This window comes from Coregonus lavaretus (assembly GCF_964263955.1).
Source record: "Coregonus lavaretus genome assembly, contig: HAP1_SCAFFOLD_611, whole genome shotgun sequence".
Taxonomy (NCBI): Eukaryota; Metazoa; Chordata; class Actinopteri; order Salmoniformes; family Salmonidae; genus Coregonus; species Coregonus lavaretus.
This window is the reverse complement of record NW_028162780.1, coordinates 243651-268407: the sequence shown is the minus strand read 5'-3', so window position 1 is coordinate 268407 and position 24757 is coordinate 243651. Positions and strand designations below refer to the sequence as shown.

Genomic DNA, 24757 nt, shown 5'->3' with positions numbered 1-24757 from the left:
GAACAACAGCAAAGGACCTTGTGAAGATACTGGAGGAAACAGGTACAAAAGTATCTATATCCACAGTAAAACAAGTCCTTTATCGACATAACCTGAAAGGCCGCTCAGCAAGGAAGAAGCCACTGCTCCAAAACCGCCATAAAAAAGCCAGACTACGGTTTGCAACTGCACATGGGGACAAAGATCGTACTTTTTGGAGAAATGTCCTCTGGTCTGATGAAACAAAAAATAGAACTGTTTGGCCATAATGACCATTGTTATGTTTGGAGGAAAAAGGGGGAGCTTGCAAGCCGAAGAACACCATCCCAACCGTGAAGCACGGGGGTGGCAGCATCATGCTGTGGGGGTGCTTTGCTGCAGGAGGGACTGGCGCACTTCACAAAATAGATGGCATCATGAGGAAGGAAAATGATGTGGATATATTGAAGCAACATCTCAAGACATCAGTTAGGAAGTTAAAGCTTGGTCGCAAATAGGTCTTCCAAATAGACAATGCATACTTCCAAAGTTGTGGCAAAATGGCTTAAGGACAACAAAGTCAAGGTATTGGAGTGGCCATCACAAAGCCCTGACCTCAATCCTATAGAAAGTGTGTGGGTAGAACTGAAAAAGCATGTGCGAGCAAGGAGGCCTACAAACCTGACTCAGTTACACCAGCTCTGTCAGGAGGAATGGGCCAAAATTCACCCAATTTATTGTGGGAAGCTTGTGGAAGGCTACCCGAAACGTTTGACCCAAGTTAAACAATTTAAAGGCAATGCTACCAAATACTAATTGAGTGTATGTAAACTTCTGACCCACTGGGAATGTGATGAAAGAAATAAAAGCTGAAATAAATCATTCTCTCTACTATTATTCTGAAATTTCACATTCTTAAAATAAAGTGGTGATCCTAACTGACCTAAGACAGGGAATTTTTACTAGGATTAAATATCAGGAATTGTGAAAAACTGAGTTTAAATGTATTTGGCTAAGGTGTATGTAAACTTCCGGCTTCAACTGTAGAACCCTTTTATAGGGTTCTTTGATCAGAACCCTAGAGCAGGGGTATTCAACTCTCACCTCTATGAGGTCCAGAGCCTGCTGGTTTTCTGTTCTACCTGAAAATGAATTGCACACACCTGGTGTCACAGATCTAAACCAGTCCCTGACTAGAGGGGAACAATGAAAAAAATGCAGTGGAACTGGCTTCCAGGTCCAGAGTTGAATTTGAAGGCCCTAGAGGTACAAAATGGTTCCATATATAACCCTGCTTGGTGTCATTCATGAATTATGCCTACTACTAATAAATAGTCATATTTTTAGCTAAGAATATAATTTAATAAACAATTTAAATAATGGACAAAAGAATAGCAGCATATCATTATATGCAAACATAATTTGGAAATATGCACTGGTGGCCAGGGAGGCATCTCTTTGTTTGAATGATGACCCACATCAACTCTGGCTGCCTTCTTTACAATACAATACAATACAATACAACACAACACAATACAATACAATACAATACACTACAACACAATACACTACAATACAATACAATACAATACAATACAATACAACACAATACACTACAACACAATACACTACAACACAATACACTACAATACAATACACTACAATACACTACAATACAATACAATACAATACAATACAACACAATACACTACAATACACTACAATACAATACAATACACTACAATACACTACAATACACTACAATACAACACAATACACTACACTACAACACAATACACTACAATACAATACAATACAACACAATACACTACAATACAATACAATACAATACAATACACTACAATACAATACACTACAATACACTACACTACAACACAATACACTACAATACAATACAATACAACACAATACACTACAATACAATACAATACAATACACTACAATACAATACACTACAATACAATACAATACAACACAATACACTACAACACAATACACTACAACACAATACACTACAATACAATACACTACAACACAATACACTACAATACAATACAATACAACACAATACAATACACTACAATACACTACAATACACTACAATACACTACAATACAATACAATACAATACAATACAATACACTACAATACAATACAATACACTACAATACACTACACTACAACACAATACACTACAATACAATACAATGCAACACAATACAATACACTACAATACACTACAATACAATACAATACACTACAATACAATACAATACAATACAAAACACTACAAAACACTACAACACAATACACTACAATACAATACAATACACTACAATACAATACAATACAATACACTACAATACACTACACTACAACACAATACACTACACTACAATACAATACAACACAATACACTACAATACAATACACTACAATACAATACAATACACTACAATACACTACAATACAACACAATACACTACAATACAATACAATACAATACAATACAACACACTACAATACAATACAACACAATACAATACAACACAATACACTACAATACAACACAATACACTACAATACACTACAATACACTACAATCCAATACAATACACTACAATACAATACAATACAACACAATACACTACAACACAATACACTACAACACAATACACTACAATACAATACACTACAACACAATACACTACAATACAATACAATACAACACAATACAATACACTACAATACACTACAATACAATACAATACAATACACTACAATACAATACAATACACTACAATACAATACACTACAATACAACACAATACACTAAAATACAATACAATACAATACAATACAACACACTACAACACAATACACTACAATACAATACAATACAATACACTACAATACAATACAATACAATACACTACAATACACTACACTACAACACAATACACTACAATACAATACAATACAACACAATACACTACAATACAATACACTACAAAAAAATAAAATAATAATAATAATAATAATACAATACACTACAATACACTACAATACACTACACTACAACACAATACACTACAATACAATACAATACAACACAATACACTACAATACAATACAATACAATACACTACAATACAATACAATACAATACAATACAATACACTACACTACAATACACTACAATACACTACAATACACTACAATACAATACAATACAATACACTACAATACAATACAATACACTACAATACACTACAATACAATACAACACACTACAATACAATACACTACAATACACTACAATACACTACAATACACTACAACACAATACACTACAATACAATACAATACAATACACTACAATACAATACAATACACTACAATACACTACAATACAACACAATACACTACAATACAATACAATACAATACAATACAACACACTACAATACAATACAACACAATACAATACACTACAATACACTACAATACAATACAATACACTACAATACAATACAATACACTACAATACACTACAATACAACACAATACACTACAATACAATACAATACAATACAATACAATACAATACAACACACTACAACACAATACAATACACTACAATACAATACAATACACTACAATACACTACACTACAACACAATACACTACAATACAATACAACACAATACACTACAATACAATACAATACACTACAATACAATACAATACAATACAATACAATACACTACAATACACTACAATACAACACAATACAATACACTACAATACAATACAACACACTACAACACAATACAATACAATACACTACAATACAATACAATACACTACAATACACTACACTACAACACAATACACTACAATACAATACAATACAATACAACACAATACACTACAATACAATACAATACAATACACTACAATACAATACAATACAATACAATACAATACAATACACTACAATACACTACAATACACTACAATACAACACAATACACTACAATACAATACAATACAATACACTACAATACAATACAATACAATACAATACCCTACAATACAATACAACACACTACAATACAATACAATACAATACACTACAATACAATACAATACACTACAATACACTACAATACAACACAATACACTACAATACAATACAATACAATACACTACAATACAATACAATACAATACAACACAATACAATACACTACAATACACTACAATACACTACAATACAATACAATACACTACAATACAATAAAATACACTACAATACACTACACTACAACACAATACACTACAATACAATACAATACAACACAATACACTACAATACAATACAATACAATACACTACAATACAATACAATACACTACAATACAACACAATACACTACAATACAATACAATACAATACACTACAATACAATACAATACAACACAATACAATACACTAAAATACACTACAATACACTACAATACAATACAATACACTACAATACAATACAATACACTACAATACACTACACTACAACACAATACACTACAATACAACACACTACAACACAAAACACTACAATACAATACAATACAATACACTACAATACAATAAAATACACTACAATACACTACACTACAACACAATACACTACAATACAATACAATACAACACAATACACTACAATACAATACAATACAATACACTACAATACAATACAATACACTACAATACACTACAATACAACACAATACACTACAATACAATACAATACAATACAACACACTACAATACAATACAACACAATACAATACACTACAATACACTACAATACAATACAATACAATACAATACACTACAATACACTACAATACAACACAATACACTACAATACAATACAATACAATACAATACAACACACTACAACACAATACACTACAATACAATACACTACAATACACTACAATACAATACAATACACTACAATACACTACACTACAACACAATACACTAAAATACAATACAATACAACACAATACACTACAATACAATACAATACACTACAATACAATACAATACAATACACTACAATACACTACAATACAACACAATACACTACAATACAATACAATACAATACACTACAATACAATACACTACAATACACTACAATACAATACACTACAATACACTACAATACACTACAATACAACACACTACAACACAATACACTACAATACAATACAATACACTACAATACACTACACTACAACACAATACACTACAATACAATACAATACAATACAACACAATACACTACAATACAATACAATACAATACACTACAATACAATACAATACACTACAATACAATACAATATAACACACTACAATACAATACAATACAATACACTACAATACACTACACTACAACACAATACACTACACTACAATACAATACAACACAATACACTACAATACAATACACTACAATACAATACAATACACTACAATACACTACAATACAACACAATACACTACAATACAATACAATACAATACAATACAACACACTACAATACAATACAACACAATACAATACAACACAATACACTACAATACAACACAATACACTACAATACAATACAATACACTACAATACAATACAATACACTACAATACAATACAATACAACACAATACACTACAACACAATACACTACAACACAATACACTACAATACAATACACTACAACACAATACACTACAATACAATACAATACAATACAACACAATACAATACACTACAATACACTACAATAAAATACACTACAATACACTACAATACAACACAATACACTAAAATACAATACAATACAATACAATACAACACACTACAACACAATACACTACAATACAATACAATACACTACAATACAATACAATACACTACAATACACTACACTACAACACAATACACTACAATACAATACAATACAACACAATACACTACAATACAATACACTACAAAAAAATAAAATAATAATAATAATAATAATACAATACACTACAATACACTACACTACAACACAATACACTACAATACAATACAATACAACACAATACACTACAATACAATACAATACAATACACTACAATACAATACAATACAATACAATACAATACACTACAATACACTACAATACACTACAATACAATACAATACAATACACTACAATACAATACAATACACTACAATACACTACAATACAATACAACACACTACAATACAATACACTACAATACACTACAATACACTACAATACACTACAACACAATACACTACAATACAATACAATACAATACACTACAATACAATACAATACACTACAATACACTACAATACAACACAATACACTACAATACAATACAATACAATACAATACAACACACTACAATACAATACAACACAATACAATACACTACAATACACTACAATACAATACAATACACTACAATACAATACAATACACTACAATACACTACAATACAACACAATACACTACAATACAATACAATACAATACAATACAACACACTACAACACAATACACTACAATACAATACAATACACTACAATACAATACAATACACTACAATACACTACACTACAACACAATACACTACAATACAATACACTACAATACAATACAATACAATACAATACAATACAATACACACCGCTCTCAAACACCAGGTACACTACAATACACTACAATACACTACCACATCCATACAATACACTACACTACAAACACACTACACTACAATACAATACACTACAAATACATACCAATACAATTACAATACATATACACTCATACACTACATACAACACAATACAATACACTACAATAACAATTACAACACACATACAACACAATACACTACATACAAGTCACACTACAACACTACAATACACAACAATACACTACAATAATACAATACAATACAATACAATACAAACACTACAACACAATACCACTACAATACACTACACTACAATACAATACAATACAATACAATACACTACAATACACTACAATACAATACATTACAATACTACAACAACAACACACTAAATACAATACAATACAATACAATACAACACACTACAATACACTACAATACAATACAAAACTACAATACAATACACAATACACTACACTACAATACAATACAATACAATACAATACAATTACACTACAATACAATACACTACAATACATACTATACTAATACAATACACTACAATCACACACTACAACACAATACACTCACAATACAATTCACTACAACACAATACACTACAATACACTACACTCAAACAATACACTACACTACAATACCAATACACTACACTCACAATACAATACCTACACAATACACTACAATACACTACAATCCACAACACAATACACTACAATACAATACAATACAATACACTACAATACAATACAATTACACTACAATCCTACAATACACACAATACCTACACTACAATACACTACAATACAATACAATACACTACAACACAATACACTACAATACACTACAATACAATACACTACACTACAATACAATACACTACAATACACTACAATACCACTACAATACCTACAACACAAACACTACAATACAATACAATACAATACACTACAATACAATACAATACAATACACTACAATACACTACAATACAACTACAATACACTACACTACAATACACTACACAATACAATACACTACAATACAATACAACCAATACACTACAATACACTACAATACAACACAATACACTACAATACAATACAATACAATACAATACACACAACACAATACACACAAACAATAACACTACAATACACTACAATACACTACAATACACTACACTACAACACAATACACTACAATACAATACAACACAATACACTACAATACAATACAATACAATACAATACACTACAATACAATACAATACAATACAATACAATACAATACAATACAATACAATACACTACAATACAACACAATACAATACACTACAATACAATACAACACACTACATACACAATACACTACAATACAATACAATACAATACACTACAATACAATACAATACACTACACTACAATACCAATACAATACACACAATACACTACAATACAATACAACACAATACAACACAATACACTACAATACAATACAATACAATACAATACAATACAATACAATACACTACACTACAATCACAATACACTACAATACAACACAATACAATACACTACAATACAATACAACACACTACAACACAATACACTACAATACAATACATTACAATACACTACAATACAATACAATACACTACAATACACTACACTACAACACAATACACTACAATACAATACAATACAATACAACACAATACACTACAATACAATACAATACAATACAATACAATACAATACACTACAATACAACACAATACACTACAATACAATACAATACAATACAATACACTACACTACAATACAATACACTACAATACACTACAATACAATACAACACACTACAATACAATACACTACAATACACTACAATACAATACAATACAATACAATACACTACAATACACTACAATACAACACAATACAATACACTACAATACAATACAATACAATACAATACACTACAATACAATACAATACAATACAACACAATACAATACACTACAATACACTACAATACACTACAATACAATACAATACACTACAATACAATAAAATACACTACAATACACTACACTACAACACAATACACTACAATACAATACAATACAACACAATACACTACAATACAATACAATACAATACACTACAATACAATACAATACACTACAATACACTACAATACAACACAATACACTACAATACAATACAATACAATACAACACACTACAATACAATACAACACAATACAATACACTACAATACACTACAATACAATACAATACAATACACTACAATACAATACAATACACTACAATACACTACAATACAACACAATACACTACAATACAATACAATACAATACAATACAATACAACACACTACAACACAATACACTACAATACAATACACTACAATACAACACAATACACTACAACACAATACACTACAATACAATACAATACAACACAATACACTACAATACAATACAATACAATACAATACAATACACTACAATACAATACAATACACTACAATACAATACACTACAATACAATACAATACAATACAATACAATACACTACAATACAACACAATACAACACAATACACTACACTACAATACAATACAATACAATACACTACAATACAATACAATACAATACACTACAATACACTACAATACAATACAACACACTACAATACAATACACTACAATACACTACAATACAATACAATACAATACAATACACTACAATACACTACAATACAACACAATACACTACACTACAATACAATACAATACAATACACTACAATACAATACAATACAACACAATACAATACACTACAATACACTACAATACACTACAATACAATACAATACACTACAATACAATACAATACACTACAATACACTACACTACAACACAATACACTACAATACAACACACTACAACAAAAAAACACTACAATACAATACAATACAATACACTACAATACAATAAAATACACTACAATACACTACACTACAACACAATACACTACAATACAATACAATACAATACACTACAATACACTACAATACAATACAATACACTACAATACACTACAATACAACACAACACAATACACTACAATACAATACAATACAATACAATACAACACACTACAACACAATACACTACAATACAATACACTACAATACACTACAATACAATACAATACACTACAATACACTACACTACAACACAATACACTACAATACAATACAATACAACACAATACACTACACTACAATACACTACAATACAACACAATACACTACAATACAATACAATACAATACAATACACTACAATACAATACACTACAATACACTACAATACAATACACTACAATACACTACAATACACTACAATACAATACAACACAATACAATACAATACAATACAACACAATACACTACAATACAATACACTACAATAGAATACACTACAATACACTACACTACAACACACTACAATACAATACAATACAACACAATACACTACAATACAATACAATACACTACAATACAATACAATACACTACAATACACTACAATACAACACAATACACTACAATACAATACAATACAATACAACACACTACAATACAATACAACACAATACAATACACTACAATACACTACAATACAACACAATACACTACAATACAATACAATACAATACAACACACTACAATACAATACACTACAATACAATACAATACAATACAATACACTACAATACACTACAATACAACACAATACACTACAATACAATACAATACAATACAATACACTACAATACACTACAATACAATACAACACACTACAATACAATACACTACAATACACTACAATACACTACAATACACTACAATACAACACAATACACTACAATACAATACAATACAACACAATACACTACAATACAATACAATACACTACAATACAATACAATACAATACAACACACTACAATACAATACAACACAATACAATACACTACAATACACTACAATACAATACAATACACTACAATACAATACACTACAATACACTACAATACAACACAATACACTACAATACAATACAATACAATACAATACAATACAACACACTACAACACAATACACTACAATACAATACAATACACTACAATACAATACACTACAACACAATACACTACACTACAATACAATACACTACAATACACTACAATACAATACAATACACTACAATACAATACAATACAATACCATACAATACAATACACTACAATACACTACAATACAACACAATACACTACAATACAATACAATACAATACAACACACTACAACACAATACACTACAATACAATACAATACACTACAATACAATACAATACACTACAATACACTACACTACAACACAATACACTACAATACAATACAACACAATACACTACAATACAATACAATACAATACAATACAATACACTACAATACAATACAATACAATACACTACAATACACTACAATACACTACAATACAATACAATACACTACAATACAACACAATACACTACAATACAATACAATACACTACAATACACTACAATACAATACAACACACTACAATACAATACACTACAATACACTACACTACAATACAATACAATACAATACAATACAATACACTACAATACACTACAATACAACACAATACACTACAATACAACACAATACAATACACTACAATACACTACAATACAATACAATACACTACAATACACTACAATACACTACAATACAACACAACACAATACACTACAATACAATACAATACACTACAATACACTACACTACAACACAATACACTACAATACAACACACTACAACACAATACACTACAATACACTACAATACAATACACTACAATACAATACAATACAACACAATACACTACAATACAATACAATACAATACAATACACTACAATACAATACAATACACTACAATACACAACAATACAACACAATACACTACAATACAATACAATACAATACAACACACTACAATACAATACAACACAATACAATACACTACAATACACTACAATACAATACACTACAATACAATACAATACACTACAATACACTACAATACAACACAATACACTACAATACAATACAACACACTACAACACAATACACTACAATACAATACAATACACTACAATACACTACACTACAACACAATACACTACAATACAATACAATACAACACAATACACTACAATACAATACAATACACTACAATACAATACAATACAATACAATACAATACAATACAATACACTACAATACACTACAATACAACACAATACAATACAATACAATACAATACACTACAATACAATACACTACAATACACTACATTACAATACACTACAATACACTACAATACACTACAATACAATACAACACAATACAATACAATACAATACACTACAATACAATACAATACAATACAATACAACACAATACAATACACTACAATACAATACACTACAATACAATACACTACAATACACTACACTACAACACAATACACTACAATACAATACAATACAACACAATACAATACAATACACTACAATACAATACAATACACTACAATACACTACAATACAACACAATACACTACAATACAATACAATACAATACAATACACTACAATACAATACAACACAATACAATACAATACAATACACTACAATACACTACAATACAATACAATACACTACAATACACTACAATACAATACAATACAATACACTACAATACACTACACTACAACACAATACACTACAATACAATACAATACAATACAACACAATACACTACAATACAATACAATACAATACAATACAATACAATACACTACAATACACTACACTACAACACAATACACTACAATACAATACAATACAACACAATACACTACAATACAATACAATACACTACAATACAATACAATACAATACAATACAATACAATACACAACAATACACAACAATACAACACAATACACTACAATACAATACAATACAATACACTACAATACAATACAATACACTACAATACACTACAATACAATACACTACAATACACTACAATACACTACAATACACTACAATACAATACAACACAATACAATACAACACAATACACCACAATACACTACAATACAATACACTACACTACAATACAATACAATACAATACAATACAAATTTGTCCATCAGGGAACAACAAAAGTGTGACTACTGCTCCGTTCACAATCCCCCCCCCCCACAAACCCCCCCCCCACAAACAGGCAGATCTCACACATACTGTTGAGAAGGGCACAGGTTCACAGTGTAGAGCCCCTGGATGGAGGTAATGTTGTGGGGTTAAGGGCCTTGCTCAAGTGTCCAACGGTAGGGGAATGTATTGAGAATGTGAACCCAGCAGCCCTCCAGTTGTCAAATCAATTCTGCCCATTTTTTTCCCCAGCGCCCGGCCCGGGATTCGAACCGGACACTTTTTGGCTACAGGTCCAACTCCTTAGCTGCTGGGCTACGTACTGCCAGGACAGTCTGGGTTGTTGTCTGAATGGTTCTAGAGGAGAAGAAACAAGTTAATCTGCAGCAATAAACATGAGTTAATCTGCAGGAATAAACATGAGTTAATCTGCAGGAATAAACATGAGTTAATCTGCAGGAATAAACATGAGTTAATCTGCATGAATAAACATGAGTTAATCTGTAGGAATAAACATGAGTTAATCTGCAGGAATAAACATGAGTTAATCTGCAGGAATAAACATGAGTTAATCTGCAGGAATAAACATGAGTTAATCTGCCAAAATGAAGACAAAATGCTATCAGACATATCATTATTATGATGTAGAAGAACAATTTACATGCAGCTGTTGTCAGCAGCAGCGGAAAGAGAGATCCTCTGCCTCTGATAGTTCTGGGTTACTGCCAGACTGAGCAAAAACATAGAGAGTGTGTTAAAAGTAATGTAATGATTAACTAGGCTATTGAATCACCCAGACTTATTATACATAATGTATTATAGGCTAAATGATTTATACAGTACCTCCTCTCAGTCAGCAACAGTCTTCTAATGGCTTCAGGAAACAATTGACTCCGAACTTAATACTGAAAAAAAGTTAAATCCTTGCAAATGTATAAAAATTAAAATACAGATATATAACATTAACATAAGTATTCAGACCCTTTACTCAGTACTTTGTTGAAGAACCTTTGGCAGCAATTAAAGCCTTGAGTCTTCTTGGGTATGATGCTACAAGCTTGGCACACCTGTTTTGGGGGAATTATCCCATTTCTCTGCAGATCCTCTCAAGCTCTGTCAGGTTGAATGGGGAGCGTCGCTGCACAGCTATTGTCAGGTCTCTCCAGAGATGTTCGATCGGGTTCAAGTCCGGGCTCTGGCTGGGCCACTCAAGGACATCCACTCCTGCGTTGTCTTGGCTGTGTGCTTAGGGTCGTTGTCCTGTTGGAAGGTGAACCTTCACCCCAGTCTGAGGTCCTGAGCACTCTGGAGCAGGTTTTCATCAAGGATCTCTCTGTACTTTGCTCCGTTCATCTTTCCCTCGATCCTGACTAGTCTCCCAGTCCCTGCCGCTGAAAAACATCCCCACAGCATGATGCTGCCACCACCATGCTTCACTGTAGGGATGGTGCCAGGTTTCCTCCAGACGTGACATTGGCATTCAGGCCAAAGAGTTCAATCTTGGTTTCATCAGATCAGAGAATCTTGTTTCTCATGGTATGAGAGTCTTTAGGTGCCTTTTGGCAAACTCCAAGCGGGCTGTCATGTGCCTTTTACTGAGGAGTGGCTTCTGTCTGGCCACTCTATCATGAATGCCTGATTGGTGGAGTGCTGCAGAGATCGTTGACCTTCTGGAAGATTCTGCCATCTCCACAGAGGAACTCTGTAGCTCTGTCAGTGACCATTGGGTTCTTGGTCACCTCCCCGACAAAGGCCCTTACATTTACATTTACTTCATTTAGCAGACGCTCTTATCCAGAGCGACTTACAAATTGGTGCATTCACCTTATAGCCAGTGGGATAACCACTTTACAATATGTATTTTTGGTGTATATTTTTTTTTTTGGGGGGGGGGGGGTAAGGGGGGGTAAAATGATTACTTTATCCTATCCCAGGTATTCCTTAAAGAGGTGGGGTTTCAAGTGTCTCCGGGAGGTGGTTAGTGACTCCGCTGTCCTGGCGTCGTGAGGGAGCTTGTTCCACCATTGGGGTGCCAGAGCAGTGAACAGTTTTGACTGGGCTGAGCGGGAACTGTGCTTCCGCAGAGGTAGGGGGGCCAGCAGGCCAGAGGTGGATGAACGCAATGCCCTCGTTTGGGTGTAGGGACTGATCAGAGCCTGAAGGTACGGAGGTGCCGTTCCCCTCACAGCTCCGTAGGCAAGCACCATGGTCTTGTAGCAGATGCGAGCTTCAACTGGAAGCCAGTGGAGTGTGCGGAGGAGCGGGGTGACGTGAGAGAACTTGGGAAGGTTGAACACCAGACGGGCTGCGGCATTCTGGATGAGTTGTAGGGGTTTAATGGCACAGGCAGGGAGCCCAGCCAACAGCGAGTTGCAGTAATCCAGACGGGAGATGACAAGTACCTGGATTAGGACCTGTGCCGCTTCCCGTGTAAGGCAGGGTCGTACTCTCAGAATGTTGTAGAGCATGAACCTACAGGATCGGGTCACCGCCTTGATGTTAGCGGAGAACGACAGGGTGTTGTCCAGGGTCACGCCAAGGCTCTTCGCACTCTGGGAGGAGGACACAACGGAGTTGTCAACCGTGATGGCGAGATCATGGAACGGGCAGTCCTTCCCCTTCTCCCCCGATTGCTCAGTTTGGCCACGTGGCCAGCTCTAGGAAGAGTTTGTGGTTCCAAACTTCTTCCATTTAAGAATGATGGAGTCCACTGTGTTCTTAGGGACCTTCAATGCTGCAGAAATGTTTTGGTACCCTTCCCCCTGATCTGTGCCTCGACACAATCCTGTCTCTGAGCTCTACGGACAATTTCCTAGACCTCATGGCTTGGTTTTTGCTCTGACGTGCACTGTCAACTGTGGGACCTTATATAGACAGGTGTGTGCCTTTCCAAATCATGTCCAATCAATTGAATTTACCACAGGTGGACTCCAATCAAGCTGTAGAAACATCTAAAGGATGATCAATGGAAACAGGATGCATTTGAGCTCAATTTCGAGTCTCATAGCAAAGGGTCTGAGTATTTCTGTTTTTTGTTTGTAATAATTTTTCAAAATGTCTAAAAACCTGTTTTTGCTTTGTCATTATGGGGTGTTGTGTGTAGAGTGATGATACTTTTTATTTATTTAATCCATTTTAGAATAAGGCTGTAACGTGACAAAATGTGGAAAAAGTGAAGGGGTCTAAATACTTTCTGAATGCTTAAGATGCACATGCTCATCCCCAGAATCTTTTCACTTGTCTATTTTAAAGGATAAAGCTAAGAACATGAACAACTTCATAGTTAAGAACACTATAACAATGAAACATTTAGACAATAATCAATATCACTTCCTAAAAACACAACCCCTATGGAACAATCCTTGGATAGTTTTTCAGAATTCACCGAAAATTGGTACCCATGGAAACTAAATGCATATAAACTGTAAATGACTTGGTAACAGGAAATACATTTATTTCCATGACATAATTAAAAAGCAATTTTGGACTGACCCATGTAGATATTTTCAAATACATGCAACTTAAAAGTTTAATATCAAGAAATTCTCATTTGAAATCTTCTGGCCATAGAGCAGTCTTGAGGGAATCCTAAATGAGTCAGAAAATGGTTTTCATATGATAGGTAAGACACACGAACCTCCTTGCTCGGGCAGGTTTCGGCGTTCGGCGTCACCGGCTAACTAGCTACTGCCGATCCATTTATCATCACTCCATTTGTCTTGTCTTGTCAATCACACACACCTGGTCCTTATTCCCTCATTAGTCATGGCATAAGTGTTCCCTCTGCTTCCTTGCAAAGGGAACACTGGAGTGTGTTTGACGCATTTCTGCGTAAACCTGTATTTTGCGGATTAAAGCCTGTTATTCTGTGATTTACCCTCCTGCGCCTGACTCCTTCAACACCACCTCATCACACAGAGAGACTATCCAACTGACAATCTCTTAGAAAAAAATTAAATAAACTACTGGAACCAAAACGTAAAAAGTACTGATATTGGCACAAGATGGAGGGAATGTTGGAACGAACATAACTAACAAAATTACAGTTAAGAAAAATATCAACTTAATCCAGTATAAATTAGTGTATTAGTAATTCATTTCACCAGACAAAATTCACACGTTCTACAGCACAATGGCAGAGTCATGTCTTAAGTGTAAAACTAACAACGACTCAATAACCTATTGCCTTCTGGGAATGCTATAAAGTCCAAAAGTTGTGGGCGGAGTTAGAAAGTGTAAATCCGTCTAGCGTATGAGGGTTCAGTAAGATACCGTAATGGGTTGGACGATACTTCTCTCGTCAATCATCTTCGAAAAAGCGTATTCTTAAAAAACTGGAACTCAACCAATCCTGCATCTTTTAACACAATCGAAAGCTCAAGTGTTTTATTATGTAAATATTTAAAGTGCGTGGGGCGACGGAGAGAGACTAAATGGTGCAGTTTGAGGCCACGTGGCGGAGAGTGATGCGGGCGCTGGAGATGGAGGGTGTGAGCAGGTGGGGTCTGGGGCAGGGTGATGTTGTCGATGTTTGTGTGCTTCTGTATGTTGTCGTTTGTATGTCTATGTTTTGTCTTGTGAAACAAAACAAAAAAAATTCTAGGAGTTCAGGCTAACTATGAAAATACAAGGAGAGAGCAAAACTACAGTGATGTAGGCTATCATCATCTATTCCTATCACTTTCTCCAGAGCCAGACCCAGCACACAGAGAGGCAGATTAAGGAAGAGTTTCAGAAGCTTCACCAGTTTCTACGAGAGGAAGAGGAGGCCAGGATAGCTACACTGAGGGAGGAAGAGGAGCAGAAGAGTCAGATGATGAAGGAGAAGATTGAAGAGATGAGCAGACAGATATCATCACTTTCAGACACAATCAGAGCCATTGAGGAGGAGCTGACAGCGGAGGGCATATCGTTCCTGCAGGTAAGGACTAATATCTCAACAGTAAGTACATTATTGTGACTGATTTGGATTTCAGTTTTTCTATTCATTATTCATTTCCTATTTTTGTCCCCCCTGCAGAACTACAAAGCCACAGTGAAAAGGTAAGTGATCTACCTCCTGTCTCTCTCTTCTCTGTGATTCTGAACCCAACCCCACAGGTGAACTGACTCCTGAATGTTCTTCCAGAGCCCAGTTCACACTGCCGGATCCACAGCTGGTCTCAGGAGCGCTGATAGACGTGGCCAAACACCTGGGCAACCTGCAGTTCCGAGTCTGGGAGAAGATGCAGGGGATTGTGAAATACAGTGAGTATCATTTGACTTACCATGATGAACAATTTCCTTTTATTTATGATATTTTTACCCCAAACAGTAAAACACTAATGCATTCAGACAAACAGGAGGAAAACCGATGATATTCTGTCAAAAATATGTTATGGTAAAAAACGTTCTTATCCATAAATTAACTATATGTAATAGTGTTCAAAAACATTAAACACATTTTAAATCAATCAAGTTTATTTCAACTACTTACAAGGTCCCTCTCTCCTGGTGTCAGTCCTGATATCATGACCAGTTCTAATCTCTAGTTCTCTCTGTTCAGCTCCTGTGATTCTGGACCCCAACACTGCCTACCGACATTTCATCATGTCTGAGGATCTGACCAGTCTGAGATTCTGTGCGAGTCAGCAGCTTCCTGACAACCCAGAGAGGTTTGATTACAATGCATGGGTCCTGGGCTCTGAGGGCTTTAACTCAGGGACACACAGCTGGGACGTTGAGGTTGGGGACAGCACAGTCTGGTCCGTGGGTGTCGTACAAGAGTCCGCCCAGAGGACGGGAAACATGAAGCCTGAAAGGTGGATTGTGCATTATAGTGGAGGTCAATACGGAGCAAGCCCCCCATCAGGGCCAGGTATTCCCATCACAGTGAGACCGAAACCCCAGAGGATCAGAGTGCAGCTGGACTGGGACAGAGGACAGCTGTCATTCTCTGACCCTGATAATAACACACATCTGCAGGCATTCACACACACCTTTACTGAGAGAGTCTTTCCAGCCATAGGTCATGTCTCGAAAGTTCACCACCTGAAGATCGCACCAGGGAAGATCTCTGTAAAAATGGAGTAGACTCCGCCCCCTACTGGGCATCATCAGTAACACACACACATGAGATGGATTGAGAGAGAGAGACATTTTAACGCTCACACTTTATTTTGATAGTCCGGATCTGTAGATGCTCATACTATCAACAAACCAGGGGAGCAACTTTGGTTTTAGAAGTAAGGGGGGGACACACAATATTCTTTTAAATTATTATTATTATTTTATTGTTTCAGCTTTAATATTGCAGATAGATTGTGGCTTCCATCAATGTAATTGTCTGCATCATTTCCGATCCCCCATTTATATTTTCGAAAATATATACAGTACCAGTCAAAAGTTGGGACACACCTGCTCATTCAAGGGTTTTTCTTTATTTTTACTATTTTCTACATTGTAGAATAATAGTGAAGACATCAAAACTATGAAATAACACATATGGAATCATGTTGTAACCAAAAAAGTGTTAAACAAATCAAAATGTATGTTCTATTTTAGATTTTTCAAAGCAGCCATCCTTTGCCTTGATGACAGCTTTGCACACTCTTGGCATTCTCTCAACCAGATTCACGAGGTAGTCACCTGGAATGCATTTCAATTAACAGGTGTGCCTTGTAATTTGTAGAATTTCTTTCCTTCTTAATGCCTTTGAGCCAATCAGTTGTGTTGTGACAAGGTAGGGGGGATATACAAAAGATAGCCCTATTTGGTAAAAGACCATGTCCATATTATGGCGAGAACAGCTCAAATAATCAAAGAGAAACGACAGTCCATCATTACTTTAAGACATGAAGGTCAGTCAATACGGAACATTTCAAGAACTTTGAAAGTTTCTACAAATGCAGTCGCAAAAACCATCAAGCGCTATGATGAAACTGGCTCTCATGAGGACCGCCACAGGAAAGGAAGACCCAGAGTTACAGCAGAGGTAACTCTGGGTCTTCCTTTGCTATCATATTTTGGTTTATTTTTATTTAACTAGGCAAGTCAGTTAAGAACAAATTCTTATTTACAATGACGGCCTACACCGGCCAAACCCGGACGACGCTGGGCCAATTGTGCGCCGCCCTATGGGACTCCCAATCACGGCCGGTTGTGACACAGCCTGGAATCGAACCAGGGGGTCTGTAGTGACGCCTCAAGCACTGAGATGCAGTGCCTTAGACCTCTGCGCCACTCGGGAGACTATCTGGAATCATGTAGTAACCAAAAAAGTGTTAAACAGTCTTCAAGGCAAAGGGTGGCTACTTTGATGACTCTAAGACTGTTTAACACTTTTTTGGTTACAACATGATTCCATATGTGTTATTTCATAGTTTTGATGTCTTAACTATTATTCTACAATGTAGAAAATAGTAAAAAATTAAGAAAAACCCTTGAATGAGTAGGTGTGTCCAAACTTTTGACTGGTACTTTTTATATACACTACTGTTCAAAAGTTTTGGGGTCACTTAGAAATTGCCTTGTTTTCGAAAGAAAAGCAATGTTTTTTGTCCATTAAAATAACATCAAATTGATCAGAAATACAGTGTAGACATTGTTAATGTTGTAAATGACGCCCATTATGCCCATTATCAGCAACCATCAGTCCTGTGTTCCAATGGCACGTTGTGTTTGCTAATCCAAGTTTATCATTTTGATCATTAGAAAACCCTGTTGCAATTATGTTAGCACAGCTGAAAACTGTTGGGCTGATTAAAGAAGCAATAAAACCTGGCCTTCTTGAGACTAGTTGAGTATCTGGGGCATCAGCAATTGTGGGTTCGATTACAGGCTCAAAATGGCCAGAAACAAAGAACTTTCTTCTGAAACTCGTCAGTCTATTCTTGTTCTGAGAAATGAAGGCTATTCCATGCGAGAAATTGCCAAGAAACTGAAGATCTCGTACAACGCTGTGTACTACTCCCTTCACAGAACAGCGCAAACTGGCTCTAACCAGAATAGAAAGAGGAGTGGGAGGCCCTTGTGTACAACTGAGCAAGAGGACAAATACATTAGAGTGTCTAGTTTGAGAAACAGATGCCTCACAGGTCCTCAACTGGCAGCTTCATTAAATAGTACCCGCAAAACACCAGTCTCAACGTCAACAGTGAAGAGGCGACTCCAGGATGCTGACCTTCTAGGCAGAGTTGCAAAGAAAAAGCAATTTCTCAGACTGCCTGGCCAATAAAAAGAAAAGATTAAGATGGGCAGAGATATGGCTTTCTCTCTTTTTATATATTTGTCTTTATTGTTTTCCCCTAACCCTACCATCCCTTCCCTAATTTGAGTAAACTAATGAACAGCAACACTTAGGCTTCTACTTCCAGCATATACATACTATATACATTTTACGGACAAAGTATATTTTACAATAGTTATCTTTTGTTTGTTTTTAGTCCCATCCTTCTGCTCCACTCAACCCCTCCCATCGATCTCTGAACACCATCCAATTTTGATTTCTATTTGCCATATATTTTTCAACTGTGCTGTGATGTATCACAAAAGTTCTGAACCTTTCTATTCTCATAGATTCTACATATTGTAAATTAAAACTGAACCTTTGCCTTCACACAGCCTGTCAGCCCGCTCTGTGTTGTCCTCATGGTCCTAAATCCAGTCCGGTAAACACTCCAAACAGCCTACCCAACCGCTCAGAGGCGTTCGCATGGTCCTGAAGCACACCGTTGCCTTGTTTTGTATCACATTACAATGATAAAACTGGGGGGGGGGAGAAAAATGCAATTTCAGAATGTTGATAAGCAACTGCTTGCTAAGGTTACAGCCCCCAAGACTTGATGTCCGCTCCTCCGCGGAAATCTAATTAGCATAATAAACAAATCGCCATAAAAATCTGTCCATTTAAGCTAGAGATATCGTTTTTTTTGCATCCGCCAATGTCGCACTTCCGCATCTGCGGTGAAAGGTGGCAGAGCTAGAGCGGTCATTGTCAGCCCATGAGACATCCCGAAAATCGGTCTTCTCATAAAATCGTCTGTAGCGTTTTCCAACGGTTTGGCCTACAATATTATTTGTATTATTTGGCCTACTATATTATGACCCCTCTATGGAACGAAGAGACTCTCACGAACACGTACATGTCGGTTGTTTTCCACAGGCCTCACGAGACCCATCTGAAGGTCCCCCCTGTACCAGTTTTAAAAAATGAATGGAAGTATATATGGAGACAGTTTAGTGCCAAAAATAAGGGGTTTAAATACGTTTCCCCCCCCCACCTTAACCCTACATAAGGCTTAAGGTTAGAGCTAGTGTTGGGGTTAGTTGATAGTTAGTTGAAATGTTACTGATCGTCTGTATATAGTCTGTAGAGCAGGGTTCTTCAATTCCGGTCCTGGAGGGCCGAAACACCTCTGTTTTTCCATCCTCTCCTTCTAATCAGGGGCTAATTCAGACCTGGGACACCAGGTGAGTGCAATTAACTACCAGGTAGAAATAAAAAACAGAAGTGTTTCGGCCCTCCAGGACCGGAATTAAAGAACCCTGCTATAGAGCATCTACAGATGGGACTATCCAAATAAAGTGTTAAACCTATTCACTTGGATTGAACCAATACATGGCCCATATTTACTGTGAATATTATCAAGGAAGCCTTTTCATGTACTAGTTTACTTCTTATGGTAATAAACAGTAATACATTCCATTTGCGTGTCAAGGTTTTATATTCCACCAAACACAAAATGTGCTTTGTTCAGCATTTTGACAATGCAGCTGTTGAAGTTCCACTCATCCTATGAGACTTTATGGACAGGGTGAAAACAGAAATAATCAGTGTTTCATCATCATTTTATTTTAATGTCTTATCTAGTTATTCTGAAATGTCCAGGCTCACTGTAGTCAACATAACATTCACACTTTGTTTCCTGGAGCCGAGAGACAAAATAAACACACACACGCACGCACACACACACACACACACACACACACACACACGCAAACAACTGCACAGCTAAAATAAAGAATATTTTCCGATATGTGATCAAGCGTAAAGCTTTCTAACGGCATCATGTGGGGCAATAGCTCAGGCTTGTTTTTTTTTGTTTTTTTTAAGCAGTTCTGATTGGTCTATATACTTTGATCTTCTCAACATCTCTAGCCATGTTTGTTGTGGTCTCTCCTCACTCTCTTACCTCTTGTTATGAAAAAGGTATTGTCTTGTCTGTTGGGATTCTATTTGTCCCAACCTTTGACCCAGCTCTACATTTAAAAAAGAAAAGGTTCCCAGAGTATCCTTTAGGGGTTCTTCAAATTGAAACTGTGGGGAACCCCTATAAGTTATTTGTGGAACCCTTTAAAAGGGGTTCTTCAAATAACCCCTTTTAATGGATCCTCTTAAGAACCTTTTGAAGAACCTTTTGGGTTACATTTCTGAACTACCCCCCCCCCCCCCCCCCCCCATTAGTATTATTATTAATAATAATATGCATAACAATAACAACAATAACAACAATAACACAATATTTTAGTTCTCAGTGTTTATTATGATTTTAGTGGCAAAGCAGAATTAAAACATCTAAATATGAGGTAAACTCCCAGCAGAGCCCCAAGTCCAATGGCTATATCCTCTGGCGTGTTGATGTTAATGTGTTAATGTTCTCCGTATCCATAGCCAGAATGATTTTGCAGCGCATGGTGATCGAACAGGTTTCCTGTTATATCCATCAGAGGTGTAGGGAGGGTGACGTCTGTGAATCCAAAAAATAGTAATTATACAGATGATTTAAAAAACATGCACACGACAGAATTCATACCTTGGTTTTAGTGGTGAATGGAAAAAAACTGTTTTGATAATGGTTTTCATTCACATACCTTGTCCATAATGTAGAGGCCTATGGGATATTCATTGAAGAGGTAAGGGAGGATGGTAAATGTGATCTGCATAACATACCAATACCAATTGACATACCTTTGTATGCCTCCCCGTCTGTATATTTGCAGACACAGACACAAAAGTGATCAGTTCAGTCATCTGCACCCTATACAGCTATCCTTCAACATATTCTTATAGCCTACAGTACATATTCTTACCTCTTTGTTTATTGATATCCATTGAATTGTGTCCATTTTCTGTTTAAGAAAGATTTGCACAAATATGTAAAGATAGATGGTATCATCAAAAAACTATATCAATTTAGATCATACAAGGGACAAACCTTACCTTAAATTGAGGAGATCTTTACATTTTTCAGTTAAGTGCCTGCAACTGCTGTCCTTTGAAATTCAAATCCAAACGTTTCAGTTGGGCAGTTAGGTTCCTGCAAGAACTCCCACCAACTAAGGAGGTTCCTCGATGAACCCACCTCCTATGGGGTTCTTGGAAGGACCTTTTGGGAGCCATTTTCAGTGCCAAGAACCCTAAGATTCTTCAAATAACTTTGAGGATCATAGAAGAACCATTATTGAACCCCTAATTTTTTTGTGTACCAGACAGCTTGCATATCAGCTCTACCAGACAGCTTGCATACTTTCTCTTACATTTACATTTATATCATTTAGCAGACGCTCTTATCCAGAGCGACTTACAAATTGGTGCATTCAACTTATGATAGCCAGTGGGACAACCACTTAATTTTTTTTATTTTTTT

At 35.1% G+C, this 24757-nt stretch overlaps 1 protein-coding gene across 1 annotated transcript in view; it reads left to right on the top strand.

The window, feature by feature from the left end:
• LOC311118860 (E3 ubiquitin-protein ligase TRIM39-like) overlaps positions 1-19202 on the top strand; it is a gene marked incomplete at both ends in the record, with an annotated part of 20742 nt that extends 1540 nt beyond the window's left edge. Inside the window, 4 exons of the mRNA XM_084193626.1 lie at positions 17821-18051; positions 18151-18173; positions 18259-18377; positions 18676-19202. Of these exons, the coding sequence (XP_084049752.1) occupies positions 17821-18051; positions 18151-18173; positions 18259-18377; positions 18676-19202 (900 nt within the window). The remainder of the gene's footprint in view (positions 1-17820; positions 18052-18150; positions 18174-18258; positions 18378-18675) is intronic.
• Positions 19203-24757: the final 5555 nt, after the last annotated feature.